General features: G+C 44.8%; 1 protein-coding gene across 2 annotated transcripts; it reads right to left on the bottom strand.

The window, feature by feature from the left end:
* Positions 1–856: 856 nt before the first annotated feature.
* On the bottom strand, positions 857–20,326 carry ppp4r1 (protein phosphatase 4, regulatory subunit 1). Of its 2 annotated transcripts, XM_076291027.1 has the most exons (20): positions 20,249–20,326; positions 20,058–20,102; positions 18,579–18,711; positions 18,253–18,359; positions 16,971–17,113; positions 16,550–16,696; positions 14,875–14,982; positions 14,700–14,765; positions 13,848–14,006; positions 13,151–13,284; positions 12,148–12,971; positions 8,242–8,393; positions 7,940–8,035; positions 6,897–7,082; positions 6,414–6,575; positions 5,887–5,987; positions 5,087–5,207; positions 4,599–4,727; positions 3,366–3,507; positions 857–2,659 (listed from the first exon to the last, which is right to left on the bottom strand). In XM_076291027.1, the coding sequence occupies exons 1-20, from the start codon at positions 20,253–20,255 to the stop codon at positions 2,496–2,498; spliced, it is 3,126 nt and encodes a 1,041-aa protein (XP_076147142.1). In that variant the 5' UTR covers positions 20,256–20,326; the 3' UTR covers positions 857–2,495. The 2 variants fall into 2 exon arrangements, with proteins under 2 accessions (XP_076147142.1, XP_076147143.1); XM_076291028.1 differs by lacking the exons at positions 20,058–20,102; positions 20,249–20,326 and adding an exon at positions 19,620–19,727.
* Between the last annotated feature and the right edge of the window lie 342 nt (positions 20,327–20,668).

The raw sequence follows: 20,668 nt of genomic DNA, 5'->3' as shown, positions 1-20,668 counted from the left end.
TTGGCAGAGCCCAGCTAGCCTGGCTGCCTTACAAAGGAGCCTTTCTCTGGGGCGGCGGCGCACGGAGAGGCCTGGTCCTGCCCATCACATGGTGGATGTCTTCAGCATCATGACTGAGGCAAATCAAACGGGAAGACTGTCCAATTTCTGTTGGGTGTAGTGCAGAGAATACTGTTATGAATAGTAGCATAGCTCCACAGTGTTCTTGCCTATATAAATAATATCCATTCAAAGAAAACACCAAAGATCAATATCGAGTAATGATCACTTTTCAATGTAAATAAACTGCAATTGCATAACAAACACACAAGCAGGCTATAAATGACAAATACTTTCATCATATTACCATATGATTTTTAAACTGTAGCCTATCAAGGTAGATAATGAGCACACAATTGATGTTGGGCATCCTCCATGGGTGGGGCTGAATTGTTCTGCAATTCCGTTGGTGCCCCCTAGAGGCTAAACAAGATTTACACTTCAGACTGACTTAATTTAAATGTAAGAGTGGAGTCATTTTAAAATGAATGCAAATCAAGGCGTTTATAAACAATACACATAATTGAATAACAGAATATGTATTTCTTCTGGCCAGCCCCAGGGAAAGAGTTTGTTGTGCAAGTGGAAACATCCTGAAGTTGTGTGACAGGACCTATCCAATATCAACAGGAATTTATCCCCACAGCCATCTATCTCTATATCTCTAACAGAAAACACTGCTTTGTGCCTGTGGTCACGTTTCATCTCAAAACCTCAGCTGAGCTGAAACGGCAAAAGCTGTAGCTGCTGAAACAGCAACACTGTAGCTGCAATCTGAAACATGAGCCTTCAGGGACAACACAAATCTCCAGAAGACTTGAGGTATCTTAATTTTATTTTGGACAAGTTAAAAGAACAAATTTGTATCACAATACTAGTCATGATCCTTGATCAAAATGGAAAAAACCCAAAACCATTGCTAAAGATATGTACACATTGAGTGTGAAGAAAGGGGGGGGGGGGGGGGGGTCAAAGGGTATTTTTGGGGAGGGGGGTGGAGGTGGTATTTTATTCTCGTTAAAATGCATTACAGGTTCTCGAGTGAACTTGAGTGTGCTGGCCTTGGCTGGACCAAACTTGCAGAGCCAGCCAGCAACGCATGTTGTAGGACAGCCGGACATCCATATAAAATACAATACGTCTCTCTCTTCCTCTGTCATCATTTTGGGGAGCGAGGGGATCCCCTGCACGCTAGAGGGTTGGGGGGCGAGGGGGTGTGTATGTGTGTGTGTTGGTGGGGAGGAGGGGGGGATTGAGGGTCGCCCTCATCCTTGGGTACAACAATGTGCTGCACTAGGTTTTTAAAACAACAGAGGCCAAAAGCCCTTGAGAAGAAACGTTTTCCCCCAGTCAGAGGCGCGCACCGACAAGGCTGCAGTGGTGCAGACGTATTTCGTAATATGCAGCATACGAAGTGTATTCATTTACAGTATCAAAAAAAGGAATCAAACATTATAATAATAAACAAACAAACAAAACAAAAAAAACAATCAACCAATCAATCAATTGCGAAGACTTTTACACCATTTTGCGCTACCTGTCTTTTCCTGCTATATTGCGGTTCCATAAAGCTGTGAAAATACTGGCTTTTCCGGCTAGGTCAAGATTCTGAGGTCCTACTGGAAGAGGGATAGACAGAAAATAGATGGAGAGAGACTGGGAAAGAGGAAAAGTGGGGAGAAATGGTCCGACATCCTCCATCCCGCTAACATGTTTTTTTTCCTTCTTTTCTTTTGTGTTTTGTCGTCATTCTGTGTAGTTGGGTGCTGCCATATAACTGCTCATAACATTCAAGTATTCTCTCGTTTAAGGAAGACTCTTTTAAGGCTTCTGTGGCAAAAGAAACAGAAAAGAATGCACTAGATACTTCTTTGTCGTAGTGAGTCGCGTCCAAGCGGGAGGATCTCCAGTGGAGCGCCCCCCTTGTGGTGTTGCCATGGTCTAGAGTCCCTGCAGGGCCAACCCTGTCCCAAAGCCCTGTCCAAGGCTCGGAGAAAGAAGGGGACAGTCACAGTGTGTGTGTGCGGGAAGAAAAATCAAGTTTGACAATGTATGTCCACTTGTGATCGAGCATGGAGGTGGAGGCTTGTGCAAAGTGTGTGTGTGTATATGTATATGTATGTGTATATGTTTGTGTGTGTGAGAGAGAGAAACAGAGCAAGAGAGAGAGAGAGAGAGAGAGAGAGAGAGAGAGAGGCAGAGAATGAAAGCAGCTTTACGTGCCCAAGTTCCTATCCATGTTTTGGACATGGAAAGGACAGTAAGCTTGTCTTGTGTGCGTATGCGCGCGTGTGTGTATGCATGCATGTAAAGAAACAGACAGAAAGAGTTGTGTGCTCAGTAGGTGAAAAATAAACTCATTCCAAATCCCGATCCGACCCAAGGAAAGGGGGTAGCCAAAGGTGTGTGTGTGTGGGTGTGTGTGTATATAATTGTGTATATGAGTGTGTGTTTGCTCAGTAGGTGGAGGAGGTGGTGCTCATGGCGTCCTCGTTGATGCGCGTGCTACTGGGGTGGACGCTGGCGAAGTACTTCACGTCCTTGTCCATATCCATCTGCAGGGCTACCAGCGTATGCTCCAGGGCCTCGTTGTGACAGTTGGCCGAGTTCAGGAAATACTCTAGACACACACACACAATCAACAATACATACACAGAAGTAAAATTATTGCTGTAGATTAACAAATGTATGCCGACTAAAAACTACTATTTTAAGCTTCCTCTAAAGGCTTCCTCTAGACATGACACTTCGTGTCTGTGCAACAATTGAGGAGGCCAAACAATATAACTCCACAACTTTCCTGACAGGTTTTAGTGTTTCAGTGAAGGTTGTCTTCTAGAATAATCTCCAATCTCCACATAGGCTTGCTGCAGTCTGAGTGCTAATGTTAATGTTAGCATCCATTCTTATTTCTTGTGGAGATCAAATCTGCACATCTAGACATTTATACTTCCAACTGAAATGCATTTCATTCTAATGTGAACGCATCTAGTGTGTTTGAGTCATCTGTGTCACCAATGACAAAAACAGAAAGTCAGATATTTGAAATGAAATCAGCCTTGTAATGTGAACGTAGTCAACGTGACATTTTAGTTTTTCCTTTTTGCAAATTTTCAAAACGTTATCTTGCCCTGTTTTTTGTCTTGACATAGTGGGTGTAGATTGATGAGTGAAAATCAAAAGTATTTAATCTTTTAAGTATTTAAGCATATCTATAATATATAGATATATAAGCATATACATATATAAGCAATCTTTAAAGTATTTAAGCATAACGCTGCAACACAAAATGGGGGGTGCAGAGAGTGTGAGTGTGTGTGTCTCACCTCTCTCTAGGATGCTCTGGCGGATGGTCTTGGCCAGCAGGACCCTGACGTTGGGCACGGGGTCTGTGGCCAGCTGCAGCAGGGGTGCCAGCAGGTGCTCAGAGAACTGCTCCAGAGACAGACAGCCATCCTCTATCACCAGCTGAGAGAGAGAGAGAGAGAGAGAGAGAGACAGAGAGACAGACAGACAGACAGAGAGAGACAGACAGAGAGAGACAGACAGAGAGAGACAGACAGAGAGACAGAGAGAGAGAGAGAGAGAATTAAGTAGGGAGGGAAAGAGGGAGAGAAGGAGAGATGATAAAAAAATAAAGGGGGGACAGAAACAGGGGGTGGCAGAGTAACAGATAGAGGATGAGGGAAGCACACAATGGACAAGCAGGCATGAGTAGAGGAAGAAAGAAGAAGATGGAGATACAAACCAAAGAAATCAAGGTAGGTGACAAAAAGAGAGAAAGGGGGGGGATTAGAGAAAGGGCCAGATGGAGAATGAGAGAGGAAGAGAGAGAGGGAGAGAGAGGAAGAGAAAGAGAGAGAGACAGAGAGAGAAGAAAGAGTCAGTCATTTGAGCTCTTCCCTCACGTGCCCAAGTGAGCACCCTCTTGTCTCATTGTGCTCCCACACAATAGGCAGCCCTGTGTCCTCCACTGCAGGACAGGAGGGGCAGGCCCGGTCAAGTGGCCTGGACTCACTGAGCTCGCTGCTATGGGCTGGGGGGCTCTGCGTGCGTGCGTGCGTGCGTGCGTGCGTGCGTGCGTGCGTGCGTGCGTGCGTGCGTGCGTGCGTGCGTGCGTGCGTGTGTGTGTGTAAGGGTGGGGGCCACTCCTCAACCAGTCTGGTCTGGGCTCACAGCCAGCCAGACCCCAAAAAAACAAACCCTGGACACAGGGATGATGCCATGGACAATTTCTGAACTTCACAATTTCTCATGACCAAATGAAAATGTTGTGCGTTTTAATTTAATGCCCAATAAATGACTGAAACAGGAACCGGGGCTGCAATACTCCCAGTTACACACATGTAGGTGCTAGTGAATCATATCTGACTGCAGGGAAAAGGTTGCCTCAAGATATGTGCAAAAATAGTTTAGAATTTGAGTGCCCCGATTGGAAAATCCAGTACAGGCAAATACAGTACTGTTAATACCATAAATTACACCTGAATTAATTTGTCAACACACCAAAACAGATTGCCAAAGGCATAGCATAAGTGTTCAACATGTTTATGTCTTACCTGACAGACGAAAGCAAAAGCTTGTCTCCCTGACCACTTCGGACAGTGGCAGAATTTCTCCACCAGCTCACTAAGAAAATCTACAAGCAGCGACGGACAGGTAGACAGCTTTCTGATGATTTCGCTCACCTGAAAAAAAAATGTACAGAAACACACACATCCAAAAATGAAAAGGTATACCACACACACCAGTTATAAATCACTTTGCAATAAAAAAGGCCTAGTTCATTACAGAAGAAATGAACAAAAATAGCAAGAAAGCTAATTCATTTCAATCCCACAGTTAAATACAGATATTACAGTGCTATTTCGTCACCTGCCCTCTATTTTGGTGCAGATCTATAAACAATACTTGAAGCCATTTCAATACATTATTATTTCATATTTTAGCTTAATTTTATATTCCCTGTATTGTGCAAAAGGAATATTTAATTGCATATTTATTGAAATGTAAAAGAGTGGTGTTTGCGCTAGAGAGATTCTCCTACCAGTCTGTAAGACGTCCACCGTACAGATGACACTCTGTCTGTGCACAGTTTAAAGGCTAGCGGCCTCAGGTAATCATACACATCCTGTGCACTGTACAACTCCAGCAACAACACCAGCTGCCTGTAAACACACACACACACACACACACACACACACACACACACACACAAACGCACACAAATCACATGAAATATTCATCAGCAAACAACAAAAGGCTTTAAACATCCACACCCAAAAGTAGTATCATTTCTGACATGGCAAGACAGTGACTGGTAGGCCAAACATGTGACGAATGTAGCTGGCGAACGCTGCGCAATGCATCTGGCCGCTTGACTGATTTCCTCATGATAAGGGCTCATTCTGGTGCTGCTGATCAGGCTGAGAGCTGAGAACAGCCTCAGCTGCCTGTAAGTGGGACAGGGTTTCATAAAACAAGCCCTCTTGGCTTCTTTAGTCAAATTCTTTGGCTGTAAGACATGTACCACCTAAATGAAGCAATGTAGCCCTGGTGGAATAGAACAGAATACTCTACTCTCTAATAGAATACTCCACTAGAGTAGAACACTGCACTGGAGACAGGGTGTGGAACAAGGGACTATGCCTCACAAAGATTCACAGCTAGAACCAGAAACTAGTAAGAAATTCATGAACCTGATAAAAAAGAAAAAAGAATTCCCCATCTTGAAGGGATCCTAATGCATAACACATCAGAACAAGTAGAAAGAAACAACTGGAAAGAAAAGAAAGAGGAAAAAAAACCAGAACGGAATAAGACTGAATATCCAATGAGGAGACTTACTCAGAGAGTTCGGATCTGAATCGCCAGTTTCGACTGTTGTCTGTGACGAGGAACTCCTGAAGCTGGTACAGATACTTGCGCCGCGTCTCTTGATGTAAAAGCTGACCGGAGCAAAAAGCACAAGAGCTACTGAACACCAGCCGCAAGAACGGACCAACACATGACAACGGACATTTACTCCCTGCCAACCTGAATCCTACACTGTGGTCACAAGTCAGTGGTGTTGTTTAGCAAAACCACACAGTACAGTCTAGTGCTGAAAACTGCTCCCAAAAAGAATGGGACAAATGTCAGAGCGAGGAGGTTGTATTTTTCCCCTCCAAAAGATTTCCTGATACTTCAAACAAACTCCTAAATCCTAAAATGCTAAATACTAAATGTTGTCTTTGTCAACAAATTGACAAACTGTGAGGAGCATAAAATGTGTGTCCTCAAGCTCATGTGACCCTTCAATATGGGGACAACAATCGATCCACAGAGAAGCAGAAGCAAACTCCACAAACAGAGAAACGGAGGAGGGCACTCACCTTAAGAAAGTCATAGAGATGCTTGAGCACTCCTATCCGCACCTCGTCCAGGTCCTTGAGGAAGCTGTTAAAGATGGGCACCAGGTCGGCAGCCGTCAGCTGGTCCCCCAGGATGAGCGCTAGCTCGTGGATGGAGAACGCCAATGTCCGCCGCACCTTCCACTGCAGGGAGAGCGAACGCGACAGCCCGAGGGAGGATGGAAGAGGAAAGACGACAAGGAAACAGTGAGACAGAAAGGCAAATAAGTGAGCGTGAAAAAACTTCTTCATGCTTGAAATGTTTGCAGCTAATACATTTGCATGTATTCTCCAATCTCCAACATATTCAGAGAAGCCTTTTTAGAACATCTCTGTCACAATTTATTTTCACCTTGTATTCGCCTTGTACTGAAGGTTTCAGAATACCGGAATAACATGAGGGACGACATATGCCCTATAAATTAGAGTAGCCATACTCTGTAAAACTCTGTGAACTGTGCCCACCTGCATGTCCGAGGCCAGCGTTTCGTAGGTGTCGCGCAGACAGTGCCAGTTCTGCCGGCCCAATGTGAAAGCCACGCCCGGCAGGCTGTAGGCACAGTGCTTGGCGATCTCCATGTCCACCGTCTGGGCCCGGGACGGGTCAGTCATGGACAGGTACTGGTCCAGCAAGGCCTGCGGAATCACATCCTGGAAGGAACCACACGGGGGAAAGAGTGGGGTTAGAGACAGCTAGTAGCTGGGAATGGACCAACCCCAGAGACAGAGCATGTTGCCCAGGATTTTAACATTCTTCAACATTCTTAACCAACCAGTAATTACCAGGGAAAAGCATACTTCATAATATGTATTATATTTTGTTATGCAAAACAAAACAAACAAGTCCTTTATTTCACTCAAGGCCTGCTCAGCACTGTCTGAGCCCTTAGGGAACTTCCTGTTTAGGGGCAGCCAGCAGTGACTTCATGGTGCAAACACTTCAGACTCCCCACAAAGGAAAGAATCGAGCCTTCCCTTGTATTCAACAGACAGAGGAACACAGCAAGAACTCATCTCAGCTTTCAGACCTCAGTGCTCGGAATATGGAAAAATATTCACAGGCCACAACAGAGCGCTGGCTATACAGCTTCTGTGAATGCTGTGAATGTCTACTGTAGCAACCTGTTTGGGGAGAATGCACAGGCATGCTGCTGTGGCCTTGGCACAGAAGGGATTTGTGTTATCTCTGTGTATCTAGTTTCACTTGTATCTGATTAAACATGGCAGGCTGCCTGATTAATAGCACCGAGGCAACTGTCATTCTTGAGCAAGCACGCGAGTTCACCACTGAACTACGCTCAGCTGAGCTAATCACTGAGGACCCTGATCACGCCATGCTCTACCATGTACACTTTGCTCTCTACTGTAACGCTACCGAGTACAGTTCTCAGAGCAACGTCATAAAGGGTCACAAGTAGACGTGTAGGTAAGGCCAGTCCGGTGTAGAACTGGTCCAACTGGCCGGCAGGTCCTTGGTGTTCCTAGAACTTCCGGTTGTTAGAACCCACCTGCTGTTTGGATCTCTTCTCCTCTTCTGGGCTCATGCTGCTATCGCTCATGTCCGAGTCATCACCGTGGCTGATCTGCAGGGTGGGATCCTGGTTCTGGGCAGCGGAAACACACACACACAAAAAAAAAAAAAAAAAAACACTTTCACTCAGCAAGCAAAGCAGGAAATGCATCTGTTTCCTCCCCCCCTCCCCCCCTCTCTCCATCTTTTATGGCCCATATGGTGCTATTTTTTTCATTCAGTGCATAGCACCCTGATGACCGTGCCACCCACTCACACACACACGCAGCGTGGCCTCACCTCCAGGTCGCTGGAGTCCAGCAGGGGCACCTGGTGGACTTCAAAGGGGTTGTCATGGGAGACCTGGGCCGTGCGAGGCTCCAGGTAGGCGTCCTCCAGGTGTGCATCCAAGGTTGTAGCCCGCAGAGCGGCCGTCAGCACATCCACCTGTGCTGCTCACACACACACACACACACACACACACACACACACACACACACACACACACACACACACACACACACACACACACACACACGAAGAGAGCTCAAGCACCAACAGAGCCAACACCTCATTTCAATGCCACATTTGGATAGAGACACACACACAATGAAACGCATGAAGAGAGATCTCAAACATGAAACAGTGCCAAAAACACATCTCTTTTTAATGAGATATTTGGATAGAGATAACCATCCCTGACTGTAGCTCAAGTGCTTCGTACTTAAAATCAAGTTACAGGAAGGAACAGCCAATAGAAAGCAATGAGGGGCGCTCAACATGGCAAACTGGTGACCTGGGAGAGCTCTACTATGACAAGGGGCCAGAGAAAGAACCTTCTGTGCCAATACCAAAAGGCTATTCTGAAGAAGCAAAAAAAAAAAAAAAAAAAAAAAAAAAAAAAACCCTTACAACAGCTCCCTTCATTGATATCATTAGGGAATGAAACCATCTGCTAAATACCATGTAAACTAGTGCAGAAAGAGAAAACTCCTGCAGGTCATTTTTTCCCATGCCATGCCAACACTCATTTCCAACTGTGTGTGATGACACAAAGGATCTTTCAGAGAGCAACACCCCCCACCTCCCATTCATCCACAACACTCCTCCTTGAATCACAGACAACAGTACAGAAATGTTTGCCGTTTGAAGTCAGGTATACATGAAAAGTGATATTTCACAGCTAAACCAACACCCACATACTGTATCTACAGTGATTCAGCCAGGTAATGAAGGAAGTAAAAAAAAAACAGCAATAAAAAAAGTCAATACAATTGCACAAACAGTACAATTGCACTTGAATTGAATGCAAGATTAGAAATGCTGAAAGAGGAGAGGCAGGAGGGCAGAGAGAGAAGCGAGTCTGCCCTTCTAGTCGTCTGCACTGGCCTGTTCCAGCTCATTAGATCCATAACCCAGCTGAGCAACAGCACCGTCCAGCACAATACCCATGACCTTGTGTTGTTTTCTCCTCCGCTCACAAAGAAAGGCTCACTGTTTTCCCCCAGGACAAACGTGCAAACACGGGCCAGCGTCTCCCCCGAGCTCGGACACGGAGACCGAATCACAAACATGCAGCCCTGAATAGAGCACTTATGCTGTGAGAGAGAGAGAGAGGGAGAGAGAGAGAGAGAGAGAGAGAGAGAGAGAGAGAGCACGCGACACTAGCACTTCAGGGAGAAGATGGCAGTGGGCAGAGAGGAGAGGCAAAGTGACCATGACGAGACAGAGGGACGTCACGTGGTGGTGTGCAATCCCGAGGCTCTCGGGAGACTAACCAGCCGAGGCCCAGGGGTCTTTTCCCAGCCAGAGTCTTTAAAAGGCGGCCTATTTATGGTGCTGCTTAGACCGCTTTATACAGGAGACACATGGAGGTGTCTCCTGCTGGACAAGGCAGATGTTCAGCAAACACACTTACTAGCAGTTCTGGACTCCCGGTTGGCTGAATGGGCTCAGTCGACATGGCCAACATCGCCGAATCACCTTAAGTTTAAGATATAATCTACGACATGGGTCGGCAACAGGCGATCTGAACTGGCCCGCAACCAAAATTATTTGGCCCAGCCAAATTATTCTGGCAGTCGGATTTAAAAAAAATCATTTTTCTTTTATAATATCGATTTACAAATAGCCTATTCATCAATCAGGCCGCGGGTGGGTGCTTAAACAAATATGAGAAAGAACACCAGAACGTACTAGGATCCTGCTAGCCTACTCTATGCCTTTGCTCCTCTGTCTCTTTGAAGGTGCAGCTTCGTTCCGTAGTGCGGTTTGATATTCTTTTTAAACAGCAGCAGCGTTGTTGCACATCAGATACTTGGGCTTTGCATTTGTGAAAACGGGTAAGATGAGCGCAACATTTTCTTTCCATTCCTCTTTATAAGCCCAGTTTTCAACCGAACTGAACATAGTTAATGGAGATGGACTGGGCTATTTCTGTTTGTTATGCACTTCATTTAAACATGCTGTAGGCCTGGGCTACATTTTGCACATGCACTTATTTCTCAACACGAAAAGTTCCTCATTTTCAACTGAACTCAAAGATAAGCTTAATGTACTTAATGTATTTTTTGTTTGTTATGCCCTTTATCGTGTGTCCTACATGTGCATGCACTTCTGCTGTAGCATTTATTCCAGTTTATTCAGCTATAGACATTGTGTTGTCTCAGGTCCACTGCAAATCTTTTGAAATTTGATTTGAAATAATCAAATAGGTCTTAATTCATAAAGTAACTTTCTTTGTATTCACTTGATTCCCTACCAAGATACACTGCTTAGAATAGAAATAATTTACATTGTTAATATGGACATCTGAAAAGTGAAATGCAAAATAATGGAATTTCAATCATGTGACAAAATATGTGATTAATCGCGATTAACGTAAATGTAAATCAGGTTTCTAGGCCAAGTATACTTGCGTATACAAGGAATTTGGTCTCTGCATTTATCCCATCTAGTGAACACACAGTGAGGTGAAGCACACACTAACCCGGAGCAGTGAGCTGCCTTGCTACAGCGGGGAGCAGTGAGGGTGAGGTGCCTTGCTCAAGGGCACTTCAGCCGTTCCTACTAGTCAGGGATCGAACCGGCAACCCTTCGGTTCCACACCGAAGCCCTAACAGGTAGGCCACTCCTGCCCCAATAACTATAGAATAACTATAGAAATGCAGCGATTAATCACAATTAAGAAAAAAAAAAATTGACAGCCCTAAAAATGATGAATACTAGAGATAATAAAAGTATGACAAGTAGAAAAAAAAATACATAGAAATTAACCACACGAAAAACTTTAGATCCATTAGATCAAAATATCCCTTTTGATTTATTTCTTCAAAAGTAAGCAACTGTTGTCTAGATGTGTAAAAAAAGGGGCATGACTCATTATAGCAGCCACAGAGACGCAGACACACCTTAGGGTTTCCTCTGACATGTTTCTTTGTTTCTATATGAACAGTCAGGTATGACCCAAGCAAACCACATACCTCCCCCTCCTCTTTTCTTTAGGATAGCTGGCCACATGCCAAAAATATTTCCTCCAGTTCAGTCACAGCCAAAGCCACTCAGGCTTGTATCCCTCAACCAGAAAAACACAGGCAATCTGCTTAAGACTCGCAAGCCCGGCCAAGAGGAACCCAACAACTTCCCCCTCTCCATTGTTCACGTGGATATATTCTGCAACCAGATTTGTGTCGCAGTTACCACAACAGCAAGCACTTAGCAAGGGCTGTGTGTTATTGAATTAGAGGGAGAACAGAGTTCTTGTGATTCGCCATCCTCAGCAGTAAGTGAAGGGAGAGGCCTACTGAGGTGGTCTGAGATGTAATATGCAAGTGTAAGCACCACTATCGGAGCACCACTAGTGCATGCACTGTCACAGCTTAATAAACTGACCAACTTCACTCAGAATACGGAAGTCTTTGTGGACATTGTGTGTCCTTTGTGCAACACGACTGTGTGGAAATTCTGACTGCGCAAAATCGACTTCCCATGCAGTGAGCTTGGGAAACACCCAGTGCACACATTATGGCACAGCCAGAGCTCTTCATTCAAGATTTTATGAATTTGGCGTCACATGAAACACTGACAAATAAAAGCTGCATCAAGAGGAAACTCCCAGACAACTGCATAAATACTTACAAGCATTTTAAGCATTTACTCCTGACAGGGCAACATACTCCATGCATGTGGCAACATGAGGCCGCTTACCTTTCACGTCTGGGTCATCGATGTGCGGTTCCAGATTCTCAATGAGCTCCTCCAGCTGTTTCCTGCCCAGGGCCGGGGAGAGCATGTTGGCCCCTATGACCGGGGGCCCTGAGCTTCTGGGGGGCGTGTTGGGGCTTGCCCCTTCCTCTTCCTGCTCCTCCTGCAGCTCCAGGTCCAGGTCGATCTCAGGGATGGGCGTCCTCCAGAAGTGGAAGGAGTTGAAGAGCTCCTGCTCGGGGATGTCCTCCGTCTGGACCAGAGAGGCCGCTGCTGGCGAGGAGCTGCTGTCGCGGTGGCCGGCCGCTGCTGCAGTGTCTTCGGTGGAGGTGGACGAGACGGGGTTCTCGCCTTCCGGATTGTTCTGCTGTGTGTTTGGGGGCTTCTCTGCCGTGGTGCTTTGTGCCGAGTTGGGGGGTTGTTGTTGATCTGCGACAGGTTCCTCAGGTGGGTAGGGAGGTTCTTCTTTCAGAGGGCCTGGGTCAGGTTCCGAGGCGTTGTGCAAGGGTTCCACTTCACCCAGGAGGCACCTGGAGTCAGTGTTGCCGTGGCAACAGGACATGTCGCCATTCAGAGCCTCGGCAGCCTGCTCTCCTCCACCCTCTTCGGCAACGTCCATGTTCCCATCCTCCTCCATCCGACATGAACTCGCCGCATCACCCTGAGCGTTAGAGGAATTCTGGGAAGTGGAGTCCGGAGAGATGTCAGAGGTCACATTATCCTTCTGTTCCACATCGACAGGGGAATCCTCTGGACTCTTCTCCGTAGCAGCAGTGAGAGAATCTTGTGCAGTATTCGTGTCCGAATTTGATGACTTCTCCTCAGCACTACACACACGACAAAAGAGGAAAGATGAAAACAAATATTTGGGCAATCGGCAATCACATACTGATTTAGGTCACACGTTCTGATCACTTATTGTGTTACTGCTCCGTACTCTGCTAATAATTGAAAAATACGCGACACAGAATTAAGTGGTGACATGAGGAAGTTCAGCTCTGTGTACCTGTTTTTCTGGGAGTGTTCAGCGGTCCACTCGCCCTCCTCCCCTCCCTCTTTGAAGTACTGGCCCACGTTAGAGGAGGGGCTGGCGAATGTAGAGATGAACTGACCCAGAGACTGAAAGGCAGCTTGTCGCACCTGAGGAAGGCAAAGCATCAGATCATTAACTTCACCTGTCCAACAGCACAAAGACTTGAGGAGGAGTTAGATAGATAGAGATACTTTATTGATCCAAGGGGAAATTCAAGAGTTCAATTCAAGTTCAAACAACGGTATCCAGTCTTGATAAAGAGGCTCATCTAAATTCAAGTTCAGTATTTCTAAACATATATTTGTAAACATGTATCACTGCATAGTACATGATATAGAATGGATGATGTTTTTTTTTATGAAATCTGGACAAAGACCTACCACCCAGGCTTGGTTTTCCCTCTGCCCAGAAACAGCTGTAAGCTGAGTGACTATGGTAACTGACCAGTCACAGTGGCCAGAGTTGATGCCTGGGTGGAGCTGGAGAGCAGAGCGGTCGCTCTTTGCAGCTTGTGATTTTACCATCAATGTGTTACACATGAATGTGTTGGAACAATAGAGGCCACATTTTATTAGAGCCCTACTAAAACATGACAACTAGCCGCTCACAGACAGAGAGACACGAGCGGTGGTTGGAAGGAGAGGGGGACGAGAGGGCGCGCCAGGCTTACCCAGCGCGAGGGGTCGCTGATGAGGTTGATGAAGAGCGATGAGAGTTTGGTCCGGCGCACTTCAGGCGACGTGGCAGAGGAAACGCTCATGAAGCACTCGGCGCAGGCTTTCCGCACCCCCCACACGTTGTCCGAGCAGAGCTGGAAAAAGCGTGGCAGCTGCACAGGAAAAGAGCACAGTACGGGGAAGGAACAACACAAAAAAACAAAAACAGAGATGGGGGGGGGAGAGAGAGAGAGAGAGAGAGAGAGACTTAGACTGGACGCCCCAGGGCAATGTCCTGCCCCAGTTCACGGGTAGAGGGCAACACAAAATGTCAACAGAGGCCTTCACATAAAATGGCCAGAAAATTCAGGGAACAGCCGCATATGATTATAGCTAACAAATTGAACGCGTATATCATGCAAATTACTCAACAGACCTATGGGTCAAATAACCGGGGCTAAAGATTTTTTTATCTGAATCACACAGTTAGCAAAGATTTTAAATGTTTAATACAGAAGATGAAAAGATTAGTTATAAGGTGAAGGTTCTAATCAGATGGCTTTGTATTCAAAATGTTTGTCCAAGGCTGAACATCACAGTAGAGCATGTAATGCTAACAATATGCATTGATTCTGAATTAGAAGTGCAATGTATCAATCTCTCTAGGATTTTGTGATGTTGTGTTTTCACTAATTCAAAGATTTTCTGTGACTGAGTCATGAAATTTCTGCATTACTTGTGATCCATTTCAGTTCACTCAGAACGACAAGCATTAACAGAAAATACCACACCAATCCCAATAAACCCTTGCAGGGCCTGTATGTGTGCAGAACTGTGGAACACCTCATGCATTACTGTGTACATACCAGCAGCTCTTCGGTTGCCTCCCCACCAACAACGCTACAAATATCTCCAAAGTTCGCTGCACAGACCTGTCAGTGTGTGAAAAATGAGACACTCAGACATAGCCACTGAAACCACCAAAATGAGCGAATGAGAGAGTTTGTAGCTCTCGTCATGTAACAGGCGAAGCCCACTGACCTTGCGTACGTGGAACATCCTGCAGTCACAGCACATCTCACAGAAACGTGGAAGGAACAGACGCTCTGTGATGTCCTTCCCCACCATGGGGGCCATCTTACAAATGATCTGTAGTGAACACACCCACAAATGTAGTCAGACACTGAAGGGGCAACAAACTCCCCTGCAACTGCCAATGAAGGTTAGAAATCTTGTACAGTGACTTCAAAATAGTGCTGGGCGGTATGACCAAAAATGTATATCACGGTATTTTTCAAAATTCTTAAGGTTTCACCGTATATGACGGTATTTTTTTTCCATGCATAATCAGATGTTCACAGCATTTTCTACGGGTTGAGAGAGGAATTGCTGCAGTACTTTGACTAAGGATGGTCTATTTTACGGTCATGATGTAGAATAACTCCACACTAGTGGTAATGCAGTTTTGCATGGCCCCAGAAAATGATGCTGTTTACAAAGAGCCACTCATGATTCTAATGAAGAATCTAATCAGAATGCAAAGACAATTGCAGTCAAAATACTTTACCGTGCAAATTTCACAAACATCTTGTATAAAACCAATACAAAAAGTAGTGCAACTTGCAAATTATACTTTTTTGAAAATGATACAATTTAAAATAAAAGCTCTCTGCTAATATGCTTACTCTGTCATATAGCCCATCAGCAACATTCCTTATTGTTATTGTGTGGTTTACATGACGTTAGTGGTAGGCTAACGTTAACTTCATGTGGATGTCTTGTTGTTGCCATGAGCTTCGGTTCGGTTCGCTAGGCAAAACATTAACAAATATGTTCGTTTTGGTGCACTGATGACAGTCAGGATCATTTCTAACTAGCCAGCTAGTATTGCTCAGTGCATGTCTATAACATCTACTTGCTTGCTACCTGGATCATTTCAGCGAATATTCTTAAGGTGAGATGAATGATAAGATCATTAAACTTCACTGTGTTCGGTGGGTTGCTAACTAACGACATCACCTACTAGCCAGCTAGTTACAGCTGTTGAACAATCTCAATAGAATTTTCGTGACGGTAAATCCCTTTCAATGCAGTATCCCTTAACGTTTTTCCTTAACTAAAGAAACAATTTAAGGTATTCTGTGCCACACCCTTAAATAAACCCCTTACCTAAGGAGAAATTAAGGGTCATACTTCAGGAGAAAAACTGAAGGTGTTTTGTGTTTACCCTCACTATGCCTCGCAGTGGCACCATGCGTGCGTGTGAAAAAATTCCCGTCTGAAACACTGTCGCACGGCGCAGCGTTCCAAACGTTGTGTAATCAAATACACCGGTATGGCGGTATATTAAAAATTCATATCATAACGAAAATATACACCGGTATACGGTGTGAACCGGTATACTGCCCAGCACTACTTCAAAATGTCTCATTGTTAAACAAGAGTCTTGTTGAGTGTGAGGTCAATAGTCTTGTTGAGTGTGAGGTCAACAGTCTTGATGAGTGTGAGGCCAATAGCTGCTGTTCTGACCTCCACACACAGCCAGACCTGAGATCCTCATAAGTTCCATCCACACCGCCTGTCTTTTTCTTTCTTTTTTTAATGCGTATGTCCCATGACACACTTTGAAACTTCTCTGGGATCTGAGATCAGTCACATGACTTGTACTCCTCCTGGGCCCCTCAGGCGCCAAAGCTAGTCTGGTCATGTGACTCACCGCCATGGCCTCAGTCTTCACGTCATCGTTGCTGTCCGGGGCCGTGAGGTCCACAAGCACAGGGCACACTAGGTTCTCAATGTCCACTCGGTCGATCAGCTCCTGCTCCAGCAGCACCAGAAGAGCCGCCTGGCTCGTCTTGCGAACCTACGGAGGGGAAAAAACAAAAACAAAACTCTTGTTGCTACAACAGAAAACAACTTCAAGGGGGTGAAAAGAGAGATGGTTCTCCACTCCAGTCAGCAGTTGTTTTCAACAATAGCAATAACTGAAACTACATTTATTGATTACAGAACGGCTGATCTGAAAAATCATTATGGCCTAAAAACTCAACAAACATCCACAATGCAGTGCAATGGGAAAGCATTTACTCGTGATTCCTGAATGTTTCCCAATAATTCCTGTCCCCCCATCCTCTTACCTGGTTATTCGGATCAGCCAAGTATCTCACTACAATTGGCAGCAAGTACTTAGAGAAGGCATATGGAATGGAAGGTTTGTTCTCCTGACAGAAAATGGCAATGTGGGGTACTTGTTCCATGAGCTCTGCTCGAACAGTGGGCTCTAAAGGACAGAGGGAAAGGCTCATATTAGCACATGCATTTATTGGCCCAAAAAAGCAGCTTTATAATGTCCCAAAAAAAGGGAAGGATGGTGTCTCTAGTGGAAACACCAGGGTCAAGTTTCACAGTTATAATGGTGAATGTTCAAGACCAAACGCTGGCCTACATGGCTTGTGGCCAACTGGCTCAGGACACAAGAGGTACAACCTTTAAGCCTTTTCAACTCTGTTCAGAATTCCAACATCCACCCAAAAGCAAGCACAAAACAAGCTTGCATCCACTTCAATTAAACCCTACACAGCACACACTACACCAAAACAAAAGTGAGGAGCAATTTGGACATTTCACACAGGTCATACAGCGCATCGATGTTTGAGCCTCTCCAAATAGGGGTGCAGCGCACTTCGAAGCGGATGGGCCACCAAAAGCTTTGATGGGCCAGCAAAAACTTATATAATTCAAGGACAGCCCTGACCACATGAGATTATTCCTACATCTTAGCTGGGGCACGCACTTACCATAATAACATGTGCATGTCTCAATTAAGTATTGCATTACACAGGCACAGCGACCTTTCCTTTTCCCCTTAGCACAAGGACATGCATTCTAAATCTCCCATGGCTGCTCCCCAAGGGACAAAATTGTGAGGGGTTAGCCGGCTAGCCTGTGAGCTAATCCGCAAAGCCTGGGCTTGCAGATTTCACCTTTTGTGAAATGGCAGCCAGGTGCAAGTGCTGGGACAAGCCAGTAACACCACAGCATCAAACATTCATGGGCCCTTGATGGACGGTGTGCTGAGCCAATCACTGACTATATTTGTGACAGATACAGAGACACTGTCTAGGCATGACTGACAAAAACGTGAATGACTTCCACACAAAAAGATACTTTGCCTGTAAATATCTAACAGTGAAGACAGGTGGGTGGTCATATTCATATAATAAATAATGACAGCTATCTGAAGACATATGCATATGGTAAAAATGTTTACTTCTCATACAGACTTGAGTGTTCCATCAAACTTTTGAGACAACGCAAAAGTCAATTCTGTATTTCAATGTCATGTCCTCACAATGATTCAACATTCCTTCAGTCAATAGTCATCAGTCAGTTCCGTTTAGGCAAGAGGTAGAAGCTTACCTGAATCATCAGCCAGCTTGCTCACGCGTTCTAAGACAGCAATGCAATCCCGCTCATCCTCGCTAACAGCTTTTAATGTGTCCAATAAACTTCTGGCCACCATCTGTCTATAAGGCATAAAATGCAAAACTCAAGTGAGAAAACACAAACAGCAACAATGCCACGCACCATACAATCAACAAGGCTAGACATCAGCTCAAATCACACATGAAGTCATACAAAAAACAATGTGAAGTTGCAGTAAATAATTGCCACTGTAATGTACAAAAAGAAAGATACAACGCAGAAATAAAAGCCTATAGATTGGCAAGAAAGTGTCTTGATACCTGTTAAAAATGTTTTCACTTGCAACATATTTATCCAGTCTTCCCAGTGGTGTCAGCATTTCATCTTGCGATACAAAATCCAAGGCTGAAGGTATAATAATGACGTCAGACTCTGAGTAGTCATCCACACCAACTATTAGAAACATTGAAAACACACACTGCATGAGCACAGAACCCCCTTCACCAACAAAGACGAGCAGTGAAGAAAAACAACAGGTGAGAATCTCCTTCAAGAGCGTCTGGAAGAGCTCATCCACAAAAACAAAGACTGACACCTGTGAAGTGTGAATAAATCTAATATGAAAAGTTCGACAGGGAGTGGAGAACGATTCGTGTCAGCGTTGATTTGGATCTACTAAGCGAAAATTACGTTAGCTAGATGGCATGGGTATAAAGAGAGTTCGCAAGGCTGTTGCCTCCCATTCACAAATCTTATGACAGTTCTAACGTAAAATGGAAAGACATGTCCAATGCGCTTGCAAATGATCGGTATCAAAACGAATACGTGAAATGCAGAAGGGAGCTTTCTTCCAAATAATCGCCATCATTTTATTGGGAAACAAACCTCGGCTGTCCGATTCTAGTTAGACAATAGTGGACAGCAAAATATGTCACTTCAAATACGCTAACGTTATCGCATTTCCTTTATCCTACATTGGCACCGGACGCCACAGCAGTATGAAGAAATTGCTTGGGTTATTTCAAGCGAGAGAACGACATCAGCGATGGCTTCTCTAAACAATGACATGGTCACACTAGTGCAATTAACAATGATAACACCGACAAAAGAGTGAATTTGATAGAAGCTGGTATTATATCAGATAAGTTAGCGAAGTGAGCTAACTCTTGGCTAGCTATCTCAAAGGGGGTAGCTTGCTAGGCAAGAATGATCGATAAATTCAAGCTAAATATCTCATTTTCAGAACCGCATTAGTTACATTCAAGTAGATAAGTTGGTTGGTTAGTTAACCAAAACATGATCTATCGACAATTGGCAAATATCTAACGCAAAATATAGGCTTGAGTTAATGTTCGGCTCACCATGCCCCGATGCACTGTGTTCTTTCGGAAAGCTCCTGCTCACTAGCTTGCCAATTTCAAGAAAAAGACCTTGCAGACGTTAACGGGGTTCCATGCTAGCTAGCTAGCTAACTAGCTAACCCCGACTGGGAGAGGGCTATGTGCTAGCATGTAACGCCTGCTAACACTAGCAACCAAACTTCTGTGTGTGCGTGGTGTGACACAGCAGCACCAGATTTCGAATTAGCTACCATCGGCATGATTAGTTTCATCTAACACGAAGCACAGGAGATATGAAATGAGCGGGAGAATGACGCGTTAACGGTATATCAACTCAAGGCCTCACACCCAAGAGTACAAAAACAGACAAGAGGCATCCACCAACGTTAGAAACGTTACTGCTGGCCTCTACTAGCTGCCCCGGACTTCCACATTGACAAAACACAGGAGTAAACTTACATCCGTCTAACTCCTCTTGGGAATCCTCTTGGAGCAAAGATAAATCTGAAAACAAAGAGACCCACAAGTAATCAGTCGTAACTATTCATTGTTTCGACTAGCTACCGCTTCAAACCGATAGCAAATAGAGTCCATAAACACTGAGTTTCAAGTCCGTTCTGCTCTGGCTTCTGTTAACAGTATGTACGTACCCGCCATCTTGTCCTGGTCCTACATTTAAAGTGGTCTCTACAGATGAGGCAACAACTGGAAGAGGCAAAGAGCAGAGTTTACCTAGCAAGCTCGCATGACAGGCACGGAGATTTAAGTGTACAGTGGAAAAAACTACACCACCTAGAGGAAAGCGTAGTAAATGACACCAAAAAAAAATGCAAAATAAATATTTCTTAAACTTCAACATGGGTAACCGGTATCTTTTAAATAATATTTTAGCACATGAATGTTGGGATGGCACGCTAAATGCACTCAGTATCATAACAGTCCACTGACCACCTGAGGTTAATAACACATAAAAAGAAATGTCACAAATGTCCAAGGCAAGGACTGCAGTGATCGAGAGATGGGATTTTACCACTTTGCCTTAAATTGTTGTTATGTAAAATACTCACATC

This window comes from Alosa pseudoharengus, unplaced genomic scaffold (genome assembly GCF_046254945.1).
Source record: "Alosa pseudoharengus isolate Yale_2024_CS ecotype anadromous, Long Island Sound unplaced genomic scaffold, YU_APseudo_1.1 YU_APseudo_1.1_scf_18, whole genome shotgun sequence".
Taxonomy (NCBI): Eukaryota; Metazoa; Chordata; class Actinopteri; order Clupeiformes; family Clupeidae; genus Alosa; species Alosa pseudoharengus.
This window is presented reverse-complemented; position numbering and strand designations above follow the sequence as displayed.